At 35.5% G+C, this 21,345-nt stretch overlaps 1 protein-coding gene and 1 long non-coding RNA gene across 4 annotated transcripts in view; one reads left to right on the top strand and one right to left on the bottom strand.

The window, feature by feature from the left end:
• Positions 1-1,816: 1,816 nt before the first annotated feature.
• LOC107836290 (uncharacterized) lies at positions 1,817-20,795 on the top strand. Its single transcript, XR_001662165.1, has 3 exons — positions 1,817-2,543; positions 9,509-9,608; positions 20,718-20,795. It is a non-coding gene; the product is annotated as an uncharacterized LOC107836290 (long non-coding RNA).
• Positions 17,345-21,345, bottom strand: part of gpr4 (G protein-coupled receptor 4) — a 39,258-nt gene continuing 35,257 nt past the window's right edge. For 2 of the 3 annotated variants that reach the window (XM_007552424.2, XM_016671642.1), the window contains exons 3-4: positions 20,738-21,002; positions 17,345-18,492 (exon numbers count right to left, since the gene is read on the bottom strand). In XM_007552424.2, the coding sequence (XP_007552486.1) occupies positions 17,771-18,492; positions 20,738-21,002 (987 nt within the window). In that variant the 3' untranslated portion in view covers positions 17,345-17,770. The remainder of the gene's footprint in view (positions 18,493-20,737; positions 21,003-21,345) is intronic. The other variant, XM_007552425.2, reaches the window with a different exon arrangement.

The raw sequence follows: 21,345 nt of genomic DNA, 5'->3' as shown, positions 1-21,345 counted from the left end.
CTTTGTAAGATTTTGTGTTTTTTACCTTGTTGTTCAGTAGTTTCATTTGTACTTTTATTCCCAGGGTTTAATATTCAACACTTGATAATTACTTGCAGGACAACTTCATACCTCTTTTATTAGAAACGAACTTTTCCATCTATTTACAGTCTTTTCCTCCCATTTTATTCTGTTCATGGAGTGTTTTACCAACCTTCAGTAAAAAAGTGCAGCACATACTAGTTTCTAACTCAGAATAGAAATCCCAATCCTGTGTAACCCTTTCAGTAAAGTGGTTACATAATGTTTCATATGAAATCATAAAACTAGCCTCTGTTCTGTGGTGGTAAGGTAAACATCACTGTGTCATTGATGGTTTTCTTACGTTACACCACTTTGTTTATTCAGCATCAGTTTAGTACCGTGAGAAACTTCCTTCTGATTTATTTTACAGTGAAAAAACAAAAAATGAAAATGACAATCCACCGCCTTCCTGGAACACATTAAAGCAAAACGTAAAGCATTCCAGGAATGTATAGCTTGTACATTGAGGACTTTAAAAGATTTCCAATGTTCCAACCATCCATTATTGATAAATGTTATACAACCATGTACACACTCATACTTCAAATACTTTCCAAGAACCAAAGAGGTATTTTGTATCACAATAAAGTAACTGTATTACCGTCAGTTGTTATAAAAAGGCTGTAAACATCAAATGCAACTTTGATTTGGGAATTTGATGCCTAGAAATTGGCCTCTGTCTCTTTAAGAAGCTCCAGTTTTTTCTTCAGTAAGTCATCATAAAAGTGCTCCTCATTATGCCGTTTAAAACCGTTTTTAGGAGCGTTGGACTCAGTCGTAGTTGGTACGATGAGCGCAGCAGACTTGCAGTCCCACCAGGTGTTTGGTAATTGCTGCTGCCGCTAGTCTGGAGGAACTGACTGGGCGAAGCGCAGGGGAGGGAGTCTCTGACTCGAGTGAAGTTGACCCCCACCTTCTTCAAATCTAACAAAACTGGTGTCAAACGTTTGTACTGCAAAAATTGTGTTAGTGTCGCCATCATTTTAAAAATATTAATAAATGTTTCCAGAGGTCATGAAAGGTCAACCAGCCCCCACACCGTCTTCACATACAACAGGATTGGTGTCGAAATCAAGATTTTTTTGTTTGTGCTGCTTTTACTTTGAAGATGTTGATGATGACCTCTGATGACCTTCGGAAACTTTTTTATTCATATCTTTAAAATGATAGGGGCACAATGTTTGACAACAATTTTGTAAGAGTTGGCTAATGTGGGGGAGTTGGCTGACCTTTTGACCTTTAAACTTTAATTAACATCTTCAAAGCAAAAGCAGCATAAAGGAAAATCTCTGTTGTACAAACATAGACCAAGTTGGCTGACACCAATGTCTTCTGATTGGGGAAGGCTGGTTGACCTTTCACGACCTGTACTACATGTATTAGATGCATTAATATCTTCAAAACAAAACGTTTTGCTTCACAAACGTTTGACACATTTTGTTATATTTGAACAGAGTGGGGCTTGACTTCACTCAGGTGAGAAACACTCCAGGTGTGTTTTTGACATTTTAACAATATAAAATGATGTAAAGCTCGTTGAATTCGATTTTACATAACGCCACAACAACAGAGTCACCTTGGCGTTGGAAACTGAACGTTGAACCTCTGGAATGTAACGTTACAAATCAGCAGGCACTGCCCCGTTACCTAGCAACCACAGTAAAGCCTGGTTCGTTACCTAGCAACCACAGTAGAGCCCGGCTCGTTACCTAGCAACCGAAACAGAACTCCAACACAAGTAACTTTGGTTTGGTTTCTAGTGCAAATATTGTAGTACACTTGAAATATGAAAACTAACAAGTAGCATCTGAGCATAAAATAGAGGCTTGTTTTAAGTAAATAATTATTAATATTGATGAGAAAGTTCTAGTTCCAAATTAACCTTAACATTATAAAAAAGTCTTGTTGCAAGTGACATAATTTCCCAATGGAAGTAGTATTTTTTTCATCAATATTACACAATTATCTACTTAAAACAAACTCATAAAACTTGCTGAAAAGGTTCTTCTAAGTCTAATCTAGATAGTTTCACTAGAAAGACGACCTAAATGTTGTATTCTTGGAGAGATCGCAGTAATAAACAGACTTGTGGGAATGAGGTGAGTAACAGCAACCAAAGTGAAATCTTGCGTTTCACTCTGAGAAGAATCAGAGTGTAATACTGCATGTATTTCACTCAATGCATTAATTATTGCTTTAACTGTTGCATCATTTTTATCAGAAAACAAACCAAAGCAGAAATGCTGGTCAGCACATATTTTCAGGGCTCTGTTAGGACAAAATTGGGAAAATTTGTTTATGAATGAGAGATTTTTTTGCCCGTCTCCCTTACATATGATGGGATGTGTTTGTTTTCTAAAGCTCAGGCTGTTTACTTTGGATGTTCTCCTCTGTGCCTACCAGTTTACACTGTCCTGTCCCAGTATGACGACCTTGGAGATGACCTTCCTGCTCCTACACAACCACTGCAGCTCCGCAGGGTAAAGCATCTGCAGCTGTCCTACATTTAATGTCTGTTTGACGTAGATCAGCCTTAATCTGTCCTGCTGAGATAGTAATTAGGTTTGTGGAGTCTTTGCACACATTACAGAAGATTTTATCAGCTTTTTAAATATGTGGGTTTAGAAAATAAAGTCTTCTCTGCAGGCAGTTTGAAAGTGTATCTGGATAATCAAGATTTTTTTCAATTTAATATTGTCTTGTTTAAACAGAGCAATAAAGTTCCTAAAACAACTTTAAATATGGGATAAAAAGTCTCAAATTGCAGGACAAATGTGTGATGTTCATGTTCTGCAAACAGAGCAACGAGTAAGAAAATTCTCTAATAACAAGAGAAACAGATTTCACTGTAGAATGCCAGTCTTAGATTGAGGTTCTAATAATTTATGTTTTCTACAGTTTTTTTGGCATAGCATCGATCCATTTGTGCTTCTTAGAGCAAATTCCCAAAATAAAATAAAATGTTCAGCTTTTTATTTAAGATTTTTTGACGAAAAGAAAGAAATAATGAAAGAGAAACAAACAAAAAAGAAACCAAAGAAAAAGAATGAAGACAGAAAGAACAAAGAAAGACAGGAAAAGAAAGGAACAAAAAGGAAAGAAAGAAAGAGGAACCAGAAAGAAAGACACAAAGAAAGAGGAAGAAAAAAGAAAGAAAAATAGAAAGAAATGAAAAAGACAAATAAAAAAGAGACAGAAAGAAGGAATAAAGGAAGAGAGAAACAAAAAAGAATGAAAGAGAAAAAACAAAAACAAAATGTGTTTATATTTCTAAAACTGTGTGTTTAATGATTTGATAACATCTGGAAATACAGATGCAAACATTAATGCAGATAAAATAAATCCAAACCATTTTGTGGCAAAGATTTGATCCGATTGCATAATAGCAGCCAGTTTCTGTGTCTGAGCTGTAAAACTAAAACCCGACACGTCGTTAAAGTTCACCGCCGTAATGCGACCCAGAGCCGTTGTTTGGACGTTTGGCTCTGAAACCGGACCGCTCTGAAAACGCCGAGCCCGTCTGAACGGCGCTGAACAATAAAAAGAACCGCCGCGAACACGAATACGATATTCCTGCTAAACGGACAGAAATAAAGAGTGGGAGCGGCTTGTCTATCGTCACCGGTCCTGACCCGACACGAACAGATGAACTCAGCCAAATTCACTGCAAAAACACAAGTCGTACCAAGTACCTTTGGTCTGTTTTACAGAGCAAATATCCTCGTGGAATAAGATAAAACTAACTTACTTTTCAGCAGAATAATTCATTAATATCTATGGCATCATTAATACTTATGACAAAACATTTTTCTCATGTTTCAAGTGAAATCATCTGCTAGTGGAACTGGCATTTTTCATCAATATTAAGAAGTTACTTCTAAGTTAGTTTTGTCTTTTTTCAAGTGTACTAAGATATTCAAACTAAAAACAGACCACAAATATTTGGTAGGATTTGTGTTTTTGCAGTGTACAGCAGTAAAACTAGCTGACCAAACGTGCCAAAGTTCTGCTTGGGTTGCTAGGTAACAGTCTGGACTCTACTGGGGTTGCTAGGTAACGGGGCAGCGCCTCCTGATTTGTGACGTTACATTTAATTTTTTGTTCCTCTCGGATTGAATATTTTGGCAATATTAAAAAGGTAAAAGAGAATAGCGTCAAGATCCACAGGTATTTGCGTTATTTCTGGGTTTATTATCGCTCGAAAGGTGTTGCCATACTCTGTTGTTATTGTCACTGGCGTTTTGCCGTATAAATTCATTTCTTTGGGTTCAGTTTCTTAGTTTGTTCTTGTGTTTTGCTCCTTTTACAATTGGAAATATTTCTCCTAGATTATTTTCTCCTTTGGTTTGTAGATTATTCAAGTCTCTTACAGTCCATATGCTGGATTCTTCCATTTCTCTGCCCATTAAAAGTATCCATCCAAGAAATTACTCAAGTAAAAGTAAAAAATTAACACTCTGTTTTCTTATTTCCTCTCCAAGCCAATCAGAAATAGAGCCCATTAGCGAAACAAAATACCGACTCAGCAAACCTTCAGGAAACACCTGCTGGGGAAAAATATTGAACAAAGTTTAACTGAACCTCAAAGTTGAAGGCAGAGCTAATTCAGGGGTGTCCAAAGTGCGGCCCAGGGCCGTTTGTGGCCTTTGAAATGATTCTGGGCGGCCCTTGATCGGAATTCAAGAATAGCCTAAATTTGGTTTGCTGGTTCAGGCAGTAAATATATGTTTAAAAATAATATCTACAGTATAAACTTTCAAAAAAACAGATAATTTAAAATCTTAAAATGGAAATTTTAAGGTGCAACAAGTTTTAGCTTTTAATTGATTCAATTTATTTGTAAAAACAATCACTTGGGCATTCCCCTTTAATACACTTCTAAAAATAAACCAAATAAAAACTCAAAAAAGTGTTTAATAATCTGAAAAAAATATACCCTAAAAATTATAATTTAAAATTGTTCTTGCAAAAACAAAAATACTAAAGAAAGTTGAACATTTTTGGCCCCCATGCCAAAATGTCTGACACCCTGGCCTAATTATATTTTTTATAAAACAGCAGCTTTAGTTAAACTTAACCAATAACATAACGAGTTCTGGTAAATATGGCTAAACGATTAGCATATAACCTTAATTCACCTGCTGTCTCAGCCTTTCTTGTGTTTCAAATCAGTGTTTTTATAGTTTTAAGCTAACAACAGATGTTCGGAGGTGAAGGAGCCACGCAGGACCAAGAGGAAGACAGATGGTGTCCTCAGAGCAAAAATAAATAAACAGGAACAAGACAAAGGACACTCAGAGGCAGGACCGACTAAACCACACAGAAAAAGACAAAGTTTCTGGAAAACAAAATCTGACAGAGGAACAAAGAAAACCCTGTCGAATGTAACCTGGGGAAAAATGCAGTTTATTACAGAAAGAAACCAGATGTAATTCATGGAAAAAAGGAAGAGAATATAAGAAAATGAAGATTTCTCTCAGAAAACAGAAAAACAAAACCAGGTGAGAGAATGGAGCCACAAGTAAACAGCGGAAAAAATAAAGTATTTCACAAGAATTACAGAAAACTGAAGTCAAAGTCACAAAACGCCTGCAGAGAGAAGAAAGTCTGAGGATTTAAAAGTTAACTTTAGGGGACTGATGCATACTCTGTAAAGTACCTGGGCCGCAACAGTCGCTCAGGATGATCATTTTAAGTGTTTAGAGCCATCAATCGATTAACAATTTAGATTTTTTAAATCGATTTTCAAACAATTAATCGAATTAATCATAATTAATTGTATGCTGAGTTGAAACGCAGAAACTGTCAGCGGTTTTGAGGCTTCAGAGGCAGAAGTGAGTCTGAGCTGTTAGATGGCAGTGAGGACGTTATGCAACGGTGTGAAAGCAAACAGACATTGTTTTATTTCCCGCTCGCTCTTTTCTTTTCAAATAAGTTACTGTCAGAAGCAGAAACAGGCTCAGACACACAGGGTCTCATGTTCAGTGTTTTTCAAACATCTTGCCAGAACAAAACGTCCAAACGAAGCATAAAAGGAAGAACATTTTGTTAACTAAACACATAAATACATAAGACCTGGTGTCAAAGTGAAATCTGGTTTTGGGTCTCTCTATGGATAATAACATGGATTACAAGATTATTAGATAATTCACACACCTGCAATAAAATCATCAAAGGCGTCAAATTCATTTTCATTTTGGGCCAAATCAAAAGTCTGAATGTTCTTACAGGGCCAGAATGTATTAATAAAACCCATTAAAAGTATCATTAAGTAGCTGTTTGTTTCAGCATTTACTAAGTGTTTCATCATACTGAACATTTTTTTCACACTGATCAGTCCATCCAGGAGTTCATGACTGTTTTTGTCAGATAATGTGACTTTTAATTGCTGTATCAGTCACAGATTGTACAGTACGGCTGAGGCAGAAGTCACTTCAACCCAATGTTTCTGGACAATTTTGAGAAACATTTGCAGTAAAAATCAGAAAAAAATGTGGGAATCTGTTCACTTTATGTGAGTTTTGTGGATTTGTGAAAAACTGGAGGGCCTTATTGATGCAATCTGGAGTCTAGAGGGCCACATTAAACGCTGCAGTGGGCCAGATTTGGCCCCCGGACCTCGAGTTTGACACATGGTGTAGAGGTAGTAAAGCAACTTAAAAAAATTAGTATGAACTGGACTTAAGATGGAATACATATACACATATTCATGACATACTTTTATTAAATTAATTTCTCTTTTGTGTAGTTCCAATAAAAATCTAATTTATTACATCAGAACCGGTACTGGGCTGATTCTGAGCCTTCAAATAATTTTAACAGTTCCTGGAGAAGTTTCACATATAAGTTTATGTAAAAATAATGTTTGTTTTAGCCACATAAATGATCACGCTCAGCAGCTAACAACACATCACCACCTTCCGCTTAGAGTCGCTCATTGGTGTATTAATGCAGGAACCATGAAGCCTGGTGAAGAAACATCTAGACCAGACATGCAAAGTCCGGCCCGGGGCCCAAATCCGGCCCGCAGCCTCTGTCATAACATCAATAACGTCTGGCCCGCACGTAGCATTAATACATTGGGCAGCAGTAACGTTACTGCATAGGGCGGAGCTTACACACTAAATGCTGTTCCTCATTTACCCACTAGAGGGCAGCAGCCCTGCCGACCATTTGCGGCGGCAGCATGTCGGGGTTGGTCTGTGTTACCCAGAAAGCAGCTGGGCGCAATATCGCAACATTGTGAGTGAAACAATGACTGGGGCAGCCGAGTATATAAATTACTCGGGGACCATTTCTTTATTATTACATTTACACATTTGTAGAATATGAAACAAATCGCAGGACGTTACTTTTAACAGTCACAGGACGGTTCCGTATTTTACGGGACGGGTTGCAACCCTTGTTGACGTATTTGTGAGAAGACTTTCTCGGCTGTGAACTTAAATAACGGATTCTCATTACGAGACATCTTGCGCATCAACACCACTGCATTTGAACCAGACCTGGACTATGTGCCGCAGTCCAGATCTCAGTATCACATTAATGCAGACAAGTCATTTGTCATTTACAAAAAGTCTCTGAATAAATTTTGTTTTTGTTTTTTAAGATCAAAATAAGTCATAAATTCAGACAAGTTTTCAGTTTTCACTCCAGAATAATAAACTTTTAAAAATCTAATCAACATTTACTAATATGGCATATTTCAAATGAGCCCTGCACTTGTTGATATGATTATTACATGCTCATTTCTCTGTTATTTTATTTAGAAATTCTGTAAATATTGAACTGCCGTGGTGAGATATTTTTTATGTTTCAAATGTAATTTGCACACAAGAGTACAACTACTTCTGTTTAACCGTTAGAAAAAAGTTAGTGTTAAAAAAGTTAAGTGAATATTCAATTGCATATGATATTCATGTTTCAAATGAACCAAAAGACATGCTTAAGATCGCTGAAATTAAAATAAAAAAACAAATGTAAAACACAGAATGGCTTGCTGTTAAATATATTGCTGCTATATGTAAAAACGTCCGCCAAGGTCGGACCCCTACATTTTTAACACACCAAATCTGGCCCCCTTTGCAAAAAGTTTGTACACCCCTGATCTAGACATTTTCAAACACTGAGAACATCTCATTATTGTTTTCAAATGTTAGCAAACACGTCGTTTTGAGCCAACCACGAGAATCAACTCATTTAAAGCTAAAGCTCAGTTTCCCACAAACACAAAGACGTTAGCATAAATGTTTGGCTGTTGAACCGGATCGCTCAATGTCGCTATCAAGCTAATTCTCTACTAGCAGCTCCACAAATCTTTTTGATAAACATGAAATTACCAAGACACATGAAAACATACCTTTATCTTGACTTTTTTTCTGTTCTCCTCTTTCTTTTCTCAGTTCCTGAAGCATGAGTATTCTTTCGCGAGATTATTTTTGTTAGCTTAACTTCCACCGCAGCTTTGCACGGCAGCTCATACCTACCGCGGCCACCAGGTGGCGCCCAATAGCTATTTATTTATTTATTTATTATTTATTTATTTATTTATTCTCTCTCTCTCTAAACAATGATTTATGCATGACTAAGTATATATAATTGTAAAAAAAATCACAACTTTCTCACAACTTTACTATGAAATTGTGTGTTTTTGTTAACATAATCATATAGAAATTAAAAACAAAAAAAGAAAAAAATCAGTTCCCCTAGTGATGGTGTTTAACTTCAGTTTAGTCAATTAATATATCACAATAAGGCTGTCCAAAAGGCAATAAATATATTAAACCCTTAATGTTTTTACTAGTGTTCTCTGACAAGTAGCTCACATAATGAGCTCAGAAGTTCCACCTGGTGTTTGCTAATTGCTGCTGGCTAGTCTGAAGGAGCTGAATGGAGGAGTCACAGGGGAGGGCTGCTCTGATCTCTGAACTTTTAAACTGGAGCTCAGAGGAAGATCAGAAACTCTCCTGGGAAGGAAAAAAATACTATATAATCAATGATTAGTAGTAAACCTTCCAGTTCTGTTTCTAACTTTTGCTCCCAACAAAGACAGAGAGTCAAACACGGCTGCACACTCAGCTCTCCCTCACATTAATCTTTCAGTTTGAGGAGAGAAACTATAAATCACAAAAGCAGTTCTCATCTTTATGTGGACATTGGTTTTCTGTTTCACTGCAGTCAGCACTGAGCTTTACACCTTCACTGCATTTTCTCCTACAAATACAGAACATTTTATGTTTTCTGAAACTTCCTGCCTGAAGATATTTTGTTGCTAAATGTTATTTATTATAAAAAACAAACAGCTGCTTGATTCTTGATTACTAACAGAGCCATGTTAACAATAGTTTGTTAATTTTGTGAGTAATTCTTCGGCTAGCGGGAAGTCTGGCGGCAGAACAATTAAAGTTTGTTTTTCTAATTGTCCTGAATCTTCCTCACATTGAAGGGGAAAGCTTATTCACGTCTGCGGAAGACGCCTTGCCCTTATTGGTGTGAAGTCAGTGAACCATAAGTGGGCGCCAGCTGCTTCCTGCTGACATTTCATGGTGAGTCGTCCATCATTTCATCTGTATTTCACAGCTTAAAGGGACAGTAAAATCTAAAATTGACATTTTTATGTTATTCTTTCATCTAAAACAAACCTTGAGTGTTGATTTTATTCTTTCATGTATGTTTGAGAAATCCTTTAATCTCCATGGCAACCATACAGCTGTAAAACGCCTGAGTGGATCTAGGGATGACTTCCTGTAGGCAGAGCTTCAGACAGAGCAGGAGTTTCTTAAAGAGACAGAGGCCCAATTTCAAGATGTTAAATTACAAAGTAAAATCTCTTAAGTCGTATTTGATATATACAACATTTTTATTCAAATTCACATTCAATTCAGAAATAATTTATTGAGCCCAAAGGGAAAGGAAATGTAATAAATTATTAATTTAAATTCTTCAAAGAGATTTTGTAGATGGTGATGGCTGTTGGCAGGAAATGTCTCCTGTAGCAGTCTGTTTTACAGCAAATCTGAAGAAGCCTCTAACTGAAGACACCCTGTTTTCCCAATACAGTTTCATGAAGAAGATGGTCAGGGTTGTCCAAAACTTTCTTGAATCTAACAAATGAAGGCACCAGAGTAACTTGTGCTTTAAACTGATACTGCCCCTGCAAGAGTCAGAAACACACAAAATGTTAACATATCTAAGATTTTACATTTTAATTCACCCACCATTTTGCAAAAGTGAAGCATTACAGCTTTTCAGCCTCTATATGTTACTGAGAAGTTACTTACAGTTTAATTTTGTCTTATTTCAAGTATTTACACTAGAAGATGTAAATACTTGAAATAAGACAAAATACTTGGTAAGATTTAATGTTTTTGTAGTGTGGAAGTTTGCTTCTACACCTGCAGAAAGAGATGGAAAAAAACAAAGTAAGTAACCATAGCAATGGACAATAATAGCATATAACATTAACAACTATCAACTAATCAAGTGCAACTTAATGTATTATTAATGTCTGTTTCTGATTTTTCTAAATTCACCATTGTGGAAGTGATCTGAACACATAATTACAGTTATTTGAGGAACTGTTTCACTACTTTTATATAAAAACTTTAAGGAAAATCTCTAAAATCAACTAAATCCTGAACAAACCAACTGAAAAATATCTTTTTTTTTTCTTAAATGCTGAGGAGGAAAACCAGGTTTCAGGGAACATGAATTATGGATCTTCATTTGAAATTCAGTCTTTGACCTCATTGAGCTGCGTCCAGTTCTCTGAGCTGCATGCAGGGGAACTGAATAATAACCTGAATAAATATGAAACAGGTTATTGAGAAGCCGATCCCCCTGTTTAAAATGGGTTGAATCAACTTAATGTATTATTTATGAATAATACAATAAATCCTGCCTGAATGTAGAAGTATTACAGCAGCACATCCCCTTCGTTTAAGCACAAGTTAGCATTTTGCTGCACCAACTATCTGTAGAAAAAGTGAATTCTCAGTTTAAATTTGTACTTTGTTTACCCCAAATTTGTGGCAATTTGTTAAAAATCCCTTAAACAAAAACAATCAACAAACATTAAAAGTTCTGCACTAAAAACAGAAATAAAAGCATAGAAAACTAATAAATTCAATCTAAATAAATAATAGTAATAATAACAGCTAAGGATGCTTTTCCAAACACACAGTGACATTTAGGAGCCTAAACACCTGCCTGTTAGAAATGAAAGTCTTTTGTTCTTATCTCCTGAGGCATGTTGCGCTTATAAAAACAAAACATTGTGGGTGTTTTTTTAAACTGATTGTGTATTTATCTGGGCGGTTCAGTGACTGGTGACCTGCTTTCTCTGCCAGAATGGAAATCCAGCTGAATGAGGGACTAATTAGATCAGAGTGCATCTTAAACAGGGATTCTGGGTCACATTGGTCACAGTGGTAGGTGGACGCAACACCTCACTTTAACGCTTTACGTAACGTAACGTTATGCTTTACGTAGCGTAATAAAGAGAGGAGTAAATTTATGCCAAAAAAGAAAAATCTGAATATTTGAGATTAATCTCAGAAATCTTCTAGAAAAAAACAAAGAAATCTCTGAACTTGAAAAGTGAAATATTTGCTAAAGAATTTTCTTACATTTTGAGATTAATCTAAAAGAATTCATAGAAAAGATAAGGAAATAAAAAAATTGCAGGAAATTAACTCAGGAATTTTGAGATTAATCTCAAAATTTTCTAGACAAGAAAATTTCTGAGATTGAAAAGCCAAAAAAACATGCTAGAAAAATCTCAGAAATTTTTAGATAAATCTCAGAAATTTTCTAGAAAGAACATGGACATTTCTGAGTTTGAAAAGTTGAAAATTGTCTAGAAAAGAATTACATTTTGAAATTAATCTCAGAACTTTTTTTTAGAAACATCTGGAAATTTCTGAGTTTGCAAAATTGCCAATTTGTTTGAAAAAAATTCTTAAATTTTGACATTAACCTCAGATTGTTGAGAAATGCATCTTAATTTTGAGTTAGATTAAAAGAAAATTACAAAACTAATTTACTGCTTTTTTCTGTTAAGTCGACAAGAAAAAAAAAGAATCAGTCATCTTCTGATTTTCAGGAAATGTCCAACTTTCTGTAAAAACTGAGCAGCTAGCTCTTATTTTCCAGCTGTGATTAATATTTATTTTTCACCTGGAGATAAATCATTTTCATAATCAGGTGAGCTGCTGGTAATGGCCTCTGGGCAGCGTCTATTTATAGCAGAGGAGACCAGCGGAGCATGGAGGACGAGAAACAATGTTCCCTTGGAGACTCCACGGCTTTTGCCTCTTTCTCCTCATATCAGGGGGACGTGTGTGTGTGTGTGTGTGTGTGTGTGTGTGTGTGTGTGTGTGTGCGCGTTTGTTTGTAATACTTTGTGGGGACCATTTTCCTGACACATACTACGTTGTGGGGACCACTGCTCCTGTGGGGACCAAAGCCTGGTTCTCAAGAGGAAACGCTGTTTTTTGGTCAGGGGCCAGATTTAGGACTAAGGTGTGAATTGAGTTTTGGTTGGGGTTATGATTAGGTATGTAATGGTTAGGGTCAGGATAAGGTTAAGGTTTAGGCTGTAGAAATGAATGGAAGTCAATGGAAAGTCCCCACAAAGATAGCCACACAAACATGCATGTGTGTGTCTGCTTAGACACACGCCTCAGAGCCTAGATTTCCAGATAAAACTTGTTTTCCCTTTTCACGCTGTGTGGATGCATCCTTCCTCATGAGTATATTCGTAAACAAACTGATTCCTCTGCTGGGTAACTGTGGAAGAGACAGACCATAAATTCTTGGGCCGACATAGTAACCTCATTGTGGGACATGCAGTGACACGCACATGCGCGAGCACAGGCACACACACACACACTGATGCAGTTCATTAGTTGTGCAGCCGAGGGAGTCGAAGTGAGGAGTGAAAAGGTGACTTTGCAGATCTTTCAGAGAGCAGAGTTTCCTTCAGGTTGTTTCTGCCTTTATTTCCACATCTCCTGCATTTCTAACATCATTTTAGTCAAACATGAAATATCAGAAATATAATCCTAAAAGTTCAGTTTGAACTTAGATCCACGTTTTTCATCTAAAACCTGCAAAACCATCTGACATCTATGAGCTGCAAAAGTCAAATTTCCCCTGATTTATGTGAGAAAGAGACATAAATAATAAAAACATACTGCATGTCCACAAAACATTTGTGAAACATCCTTTTTTATCTTTTAATGTTTAAATCAGCAACTCGCTTCCACAAAGGAAAAACTACATCTTTCTTATTATTGAAAATGTAAATTATCTTTAAGTGTTGGTGTAACAATTCATATTTTCACCACAAAATCAGCAAAGAAAACAGTCAACACAAGATTTTACCATTAACTTAAGTCAGATTGTGTTGAAGAAACAATTTTTTATACTGAGTTAAGTAGGAGCATTATGTAAAAATAAATCAATAGATAAAACAAAATAGATTTTACCTGTAGATGTTATCCTGATGTAGCTTCAAAGTCCCATCCTTCACCAGATTCATCAAGTTTAATATCAAGTCATCAAATTTACATTACTGTGTATCAGAATGAATGAATGAATTAAAAGAGCAAAAACAAGCAAATAAATATAAAATAATAAGTGGATAGATTTGATGGCGGATTACATAGAATTTTTTTTTGCAAATTTAAAGAAAAACAGAAATTTTGAGATTAATGTCAGAAATAAAACATAACCAAAACAAAAACAACTTGGAAACTTTTTTGAAACTTTTGACTGTTTCAAAAGTCAAAAAATGTTCAACTGACTGAAAATTTCCAAAAATACAAAATTTTTGACTTTAAAAAAGTCTTTTTAGCTTTAAGGTTTTGTCTAGCGAATTATTGCTAGATCAGCAAATTTTTTGAGAAATAATTTTTTTTGACAAATCAAAAAATTCAACAAATTTTTTCAAATAATTTTTGAAAAAAATTCTCAAAAAAAATTCCAAGTTGTTTTTAAAATACATTTCTGAGATTAATTTGAAATTTCAGAGTTTTTTTTGCATAAATTCAATAATGTTTTGCAATGGCCCTAAATTACCACTGTAGATAGATGTAATTAACATATTAAGAGAAAAATAAATTCTTAAAAGCAATAAAAAAATTCACATATAAAAAGAAAACAAATAGAAAAAGTAGAATTAGAAAAACATAAAAGAAACAACTAAAACATCAGTAAATAAATCAGAAAAACAAAAAAATTAGTAAAAATAACCAAAACCTGAATCAATATTGATGCACCAAAAAATTATGAAACTGCATAAATTACAGCTCATAAACTATAATAAATAAATAAAATAAAAGTATCACTGCAGAGTTTCATCTCCATAATTTATTTCTCACATAGACAAAGTTAAATAACTGTGACATCACAAAAGTCGTCACCTTCTGTTTTAATGGCACAAACAACTTTATGCAAAAATAAAACCTAACATTTCACACAACTCATGCCAAAAAGCAGCAGCATTATTGTTGGGATCTGAATTTTTAATATTATTATTTATTTATTTATTGACAAATTGTAGGTAAAGGTTAAACTTGGGAAACTTTCCGCTTCCATAAAACTGTTTGAAAACTATTTTATTTAATTTTTATTGGCAAAGCATTGAACAATGTAAACAAATGAATAATTGAAACATCATCAACATGAATCAAATGGAACAAAAAAATCTCTGAGTGTAAAGAAAAACACCAAAAATATTAAATATTTTTAGGAAAAAACTTTTAATTTTTGTTTTCTTACTAATTTTGTAATCTTGACCTCTACTTTTGTGGTTTTACCGCCATGATTTCTGTTGGAGAGTTTATATATGTATATATATATATACACACACATATATTATGCAGTGGGATTTACTGCATTAAAGGAAGAAATGACATCTTATGTTTGAAATGTGAAGATCATTAATATGCTAACAGAATGATGTTAAAGAGACAATTTAAACAGATTGCAGAAAATATTATGGTATAATGAGTGAGGATGAGATTGTTTTAAGTATTGTCCCTTTCATTGCTCATTTTATTTTTGAGAAAAATCAGCCTTATACTCTTTGATATATTTGATTTCTATTTGTGATTAGTTATTTCTTAAAATAAAAACTTGTGAGGCACTGTCAAAGTAAAATAGATGGTTTAGTTTTTGTAAATGTTTTGCTTTAGAAATAAAATTCTGCATTTTCAGCCTTGAACTGAATCACTTTTTATTTTATCAGATAAAATTGTTATTTACTGTGACAGCAAGAAAATATATATCAATAACTGCATTTCCATATGATTGCGCAAATTGGAACTTTGAAAATAAATTTGCTTAACGGAAACACATCAATTCATGTCTTTTGATTAAAAGTTGTTGCGTTAGGATGAGTTGTTTTTTTGGTTGTATTGAAATTAGTTTATATCGCAAAACTGCACTTTTTTGCATCATTTGATCAACAGGATGCTACTACTGGTGGAAACGACAAAGAAGATGACAACAGGAAGTGGTAGCATGATGGTTTTTTTTACTTTTTATTGTGTGAACAAACTTATTCATGTGATTTTTAATAGAAATTTTAATTTAATGGAAACACAACAAATGTAAAATTGTGTTTTTTCGATAACAGCATAAAAATTTTTGTAATGCAGCTAGTGTATTAGCTTAAAAGTAATGCACTTTATGAAAAGCTGAGAGCCGATCAGATTATAGAAATTAATCACATTCACTTAGTTTTATGCAAACTATTTTATAGCCAGTCAGTTGGCTGTTTTTTTTTATTTTAAAAGTCTCTAGGTGTGTTTAGTTGAAAACTACTAGAAATCCTGTTGCATGCAATCAATTGGATGCATCAACTAAAAGCAAAGAAACTCAGATTACAGACCCAAGAGAAGCATGATTTTATCACTTTGTGGTAAACATGCTGCTGCTGCGTTTGTGTGATTTAGGTCCCTGTATCCTCTCGGATTAAAAATCAGTTAATGCAAATCAGGTTATTTAACTAAATTATGATCCATACAAAAGTGCAGCCTCTCTAAATCCTTTTTGAATCTGAGGTACTTTATCAGGATTTTTTTATTTTTTTAAAATAATGTAACAATGAGGACGATTTCAAAATTATTACAAATTAATCAGTTTGCAAAAGTTGTGCAGCAAAGTAATTCACAGAGGTGCAAAAGATGATCTCTTTTGATATTTTGGTTTAATACTTACAGGTGTGTTGTAAGTATCATAACGTTTTTTTGACCACGTGAGAAAAATAAAAAAATCAGTAAATGAATTAACATTTTGGTCCACTCTGCTATAAAATCCACAGGATGAACTTCTAATTTCCCTTCATGTTTCTAACTTTAACTTTGCCAACCATGTTCTGGTCTCCCTGCACATTCAGGCTAAAGATAAAATCGTTAAACAGGCTGCGATGTTAATGGCAGACATGTCAAAAATATTGATTTCAACTTGGAAAACTAGCAGCCTGGGCACCAAAATGTCATGGCGGATTAGAAAGTGATATCCCTAAAACTCGGCTTGCAAACTGAATTTAAAAAATAAAAAAATCAAAGTCAGTCTGGTTGAAGAAGCAAAAACCCACTTAATGTCGAACATGAGCCGTCGTCTGCTGCCGCTTCCAGGTCCGATTCCGGCAACGCTTTATTGTGAAGGGTCTGCAGAAGACTGACATAATAACTGTAATAAACATGAAGGTGTTTTCATGATTGTGCAAGACTGGTGTTATGAAAATGAGGATTTTTAATGCAAAACATGCATTAAAAGTAAATTAAAAGTGTAAACTTTGCATTATTTGGAAAGTAATGACAGTTTTAATGCAATCTTGCAAGTTTTAATGCAATCTTGCATTAAAAGTATTATCCTTGCATTATTCAGTAAATAATGACATTTTAAAGAAAGGTTTCACCAAAAGTTGAATTAAATGTGCATTAAAAAGAGTTAACTTTGTACTATTTGAAAAATAATGACACTTTTATAGCAAATTTACATTAAAACCTGCATAAAAAGTCCAGTAAAAATCTCAGCTTTGCAATATGCAATATAAATAATTGCACTTTTAAGGCAAAAACTTGCATTAAAAGTTAGGGTTGGGGTTGTCAACTTGCATTAAAATTCAATTTAAAGTGTCAACTTTTCATTCTTTGGGAAATAATGAAAATTTTAATGCAAAGTTGAATTACAACTTGCATTAAAAGTGTCATATTTGCATTATTCAGAAAATAACACTTTTAAAGCAAAGTTTTACTAAAAGTTGAATTAAAAGTCAATTAAAAGTATGAACTTTGCATTATTTGGTAAATAAAGACACTTTTAAAGAAAATTAGCATTTAAAGTTGCATTTAGTGTCATTACTGCCTGACACTTCATGACAACAGTCATAAATATTTAGACTCCTTCATGTTCATGTCAGTCTTATGAACACTCCTTCAAATAAAGTGCTACCCAGATTTCCTGCTATGCTAGCAGGCTAGCAGCAGCTGTTTCAGGTGTTGAACGCTGTTTCTTTAGTTCTCATGAATCTCATTTTGGCGTTTCAGTGGAAGCATGGTCGCCTCCTGTCAACCACCACTGAACATATCTGACTTCGCCCTGGTCGTTGTGGGAGAAATCGCGCCCTCGACTCGTGGCGATCCTCCGCTTCGTAGCGCCGGATGGTTTGAATCGGTTTGCCGTTTCCCACAATTCACTTTTTAACCGCAAGGATGGTCATCTGCAGACATTCCTCCTTCATGGCTAGCAGCTCAGTCTTGTAGCTGCTCGGCTTCCCGCCATCGACGTACACGCACGATGACTTCTTCGTCGAAAGAGGCGTCTCCATGGTGACGGAGCCAGCATTGAGAATGTCGGCATGCGAAGGCGAGGACGAGGGGCGCCTCTGGCATGCCGAGGACATTATGGCGTAAAGGGCGCGGCTAACGTCGTTCCTGGCACCCTCATTGACGAAGCAGTACAAAATGGGGTCGGCTACACAGTTCAGGCTAGTTAGCGCTAGCGCTACATGGTACGCAGCAAACAGCGTCTCCTCTGAGCTGCAATCGCATGGCTTCTTCAGAAACATGACGCTGCGCACCAAGAGCAGCATGTGGTACGGTCCGAAGCACAGCAGGACGATGAGAATTAAACTCAAGGCCAGCCGCTGGATTTTGGCTTTCTCCTGGCGCTCCGTGGAGACGTTGCATCGCACCGCGGCTAGTATCCCTCTGTAGGCGACCAGCATGGCTGTCCATGGCGTCAGGAAACCAAGGAAAGTCCTGTAGAGGTTCATTCCTGCCACCCAGTCCTGCATCGGGTACTTCTCGAAGCAGAAGGTGTGGTTGAAGCGGTCCTGGAAGAGTTCGTCGTGGAAGAGAGGAGCGGAGTTGGCGATAATCTCAATGATCCAGACGATGGCACTGACGCAAACGGCTGCAGGAAGTCAAGAAGGGGAATTAGACTTCCAGCTCTCCACCATGATTTACCCTGTTTACCATCTTTATTCAATGCATCATTTCAAAAACACTGCAAATCCTGTTTTATGTCCATTACGAAAATGATGAAGGTGTATGACAACTTTACAAATTTATAGTTCTAGATGCTTAAGTTTTTTGTTGATACTTAAGAATCAGTTTATTTTACAGGATTATGCACCACAACACATTTGACTTCCACATTTCACTTTTTTCAATGTACATTTTAAATATCAACATATCAATAAAATAAAGTAGTAAAAAAAGTTTCTTTCTTACATATATATCTTTTAAAAAACCTAGAAGACAAGGTTGGATTTGTTCAACACGTTAGAATCACACACAACTATTTATGAAGTGTAAAGCAGTGAGAGTTCTAGTGGAGCCAGAAAAAAACCAAATCATCCTGCTACCACTTCCTGTCGTCTTCTTTGGTGTTTCCACCAGTAGTAATCCGGCTGTTGATCATGTCACTCGTGAATTAAAGTGTTTCCATTGCAGTTTTGTGAAATGCATCTATTTAGACATAGCTAAAAACCGCAAATCCTAATGCAAAAACTTTTTATTGAAAATCTGGAGTTTTTTCAAAATTGGCATTTTTTTGATTAAACTAATTAATTTTGTCATTTTAATTTGTGCAATTAAGTTAAGAGAAACACAGCTAATAACAAGGTTCTGATATTATGAACACAAAGAAGTATTATTCCAGAAGTTTTGTGGTTCATTTAGATGCAGTTTCACCAATCTACAGGTGAACTTTAACATTTTACTTGTTAACTGACGTCTTGAGTCTGAGATTGAGCTCTTGTTGTTTTCTCTATGCGTTGCATGTCAGTTTACTTGTCGTAAGACTGAAAAATGTTATTTGCTGCTGTATTTTCTTATTGTCTTTGTGTTAATACACAACACTAAGATCCAATAACAATTTTCTACACTGTAAACCTTTTTTCTTAAACCTTAGGAAAGCAAGCTTGTGCTTTTCTTTTTTCTTTTCAAGCAAGGTTTCTATTTTGGTTTCATCTTTGTTGATATATACGGACAGAGTGGAATCTCTTGTTTGCCTTGTACACAGAACAGAGATTATTGGCAACGTTCTGACTTTAAGAGCGGGAACAGGTATTTATTTTTCTGGAAATATTGTTTAAACAAGTTTTTCTCTTTGTTTGTTTGTGTTTCAGCTGCGCAATCCAAAACAGAGGTGTGTTGTTATCAGATGCGGCTGTAACTCCTCCCACTGAAGAAGAGTCAACCAACACTGTAAAAACACAAAATCTTACCAAGTATTTCTGATCTAGTTTGTAGTGCAAATATCGTCGTATTCTTGAAATCAGACAAAACCAACTTACAAGTAACTTCTCTGCAGGAAATGTGAGCTTATTTTAAGTCAATAATTCCTTATTAATGAAAAGGTTTTAGTTCTGCTGCTAGAATGTTCCACTGAGCCGTTACCTAGCAACCCCAGCCAAGCCCAGCCCGTTACCTAGCAACCCAGTTCTAGTTCCACTGGCAGATTATTTCACTAACATGGGAGAAACTGAGATAAACTTAAATAATTCCTTCATTAACATGCTAGGCGACTTAAAATCATATCCTATATGTTATATCAACTAACTGCTGCTTTCCCTGGTTTAGTTCTGGTCCACTGAACAATAACTAAGCAGAACTCCGATAACCTCAGCGGTTTACATGGTTCATATCTGACCAGCAACTCAGAAATCGTCATTCTGTGCTTTATAGAGCATCTAAGAGATCTAAAATTTTACCATTTTAAAATGTTAATCGAGGACGAGTATTTTGCGATCACTTTTTCTGTTGTTGATTGGTTTCCCTGCCAGCAGCATTTTGAGCTAACTTAATAAAATAAAAGTATGGGCTTGTTTTTTTGTTGTTTTTTTTTCTGTTCTGCATTGACAAGAAGCCATTTAGTCTGGCAATGTTTCATACTTCTGCTAATATGGTAGTAGAGATAATTTTCTGATTTAGCACTTTTGCTGACCCTGTGTACTTTTCTTAAGACATAGTAGGAGATCCTGTAAAAGTTGAATAAAAGTAGCACAAAATGGCACCTTGAGGAACCCCACTTGTTTACTCATATTTACAATTTCGAAATCACTGAAAGTTGTCATTTCTTGTCTTAAAAATAAATTCTTCTATCCACAATGTAACAGCCTAATTTTCCCTCAGTCGTCTTGTGAAAATCCTACCTGTCTTGATTCGCCGGACCTTAACGAAGCGCAGCGGATACGCCACAGCCAGGTACCGGTCCAGTGATATGCAGCACAGGAAGGCAATGCTGACGTAGATGTTTGTGTAGAAGATGAAGCCGAACAGTTTGCAGCTCTCCTGTCCATGGATCCAGTCGTCGTGCTGCAGGAAGTAGTCGATCCACAGAGGAAGAGTGATAATGTAGAGGAGGTCAGCCACCGACAGGTTGATCAGGTAAATGCCGAGTTCGTTACGCTGACGTACCTGAAGGAAAGGGAGGGAAGAGTACCAGAAACTGAACTCAGGTAAGATTAGCACTACTTCAACATGCTTTACCCAAGTAAGAGTAAAAAGTAGCAAGAAATTACTGCCGTAAAAAGTATTTGGTAAAATGTCGATTCAAGAACTGAGTAACTGATCAAATTATCAGTCATTTAATATTTAAATATTACATCATCAGACGGGCCAAAATATAAAGTTAAGTGGAAATTTTACTCCAGTAAGAGTAGAGATATTTCATAATAAAATTACTCAAAGTTCAGTGCAGTAAAAGTACATTTACTTGGGTAACTTTTTTTAAATGTACTTTTAGGAGTATTTTTGCTAT

Source organism: Poecilia formosa, unplaced genomic scaffold, assembly GCF_000485575.1.
Source record: "Poecilia formosa unplaced genomic scaffold, Poecilia_formosa-5.1.2 Scaffold48, whole genome shotgun sequence".
In the NCBI taxonomy this organism is placed as follows: Eukaryota; Metazoa; Chordata; class Actinopteri; order Cyprinodontiformes; family Poeciliidae; genus Poecilia; species Poecilia formosa.
Note: the sequence above shows the minus strand (reverse complement) of the source record. Positions and strands in the feature narration are given on the sequence as shown.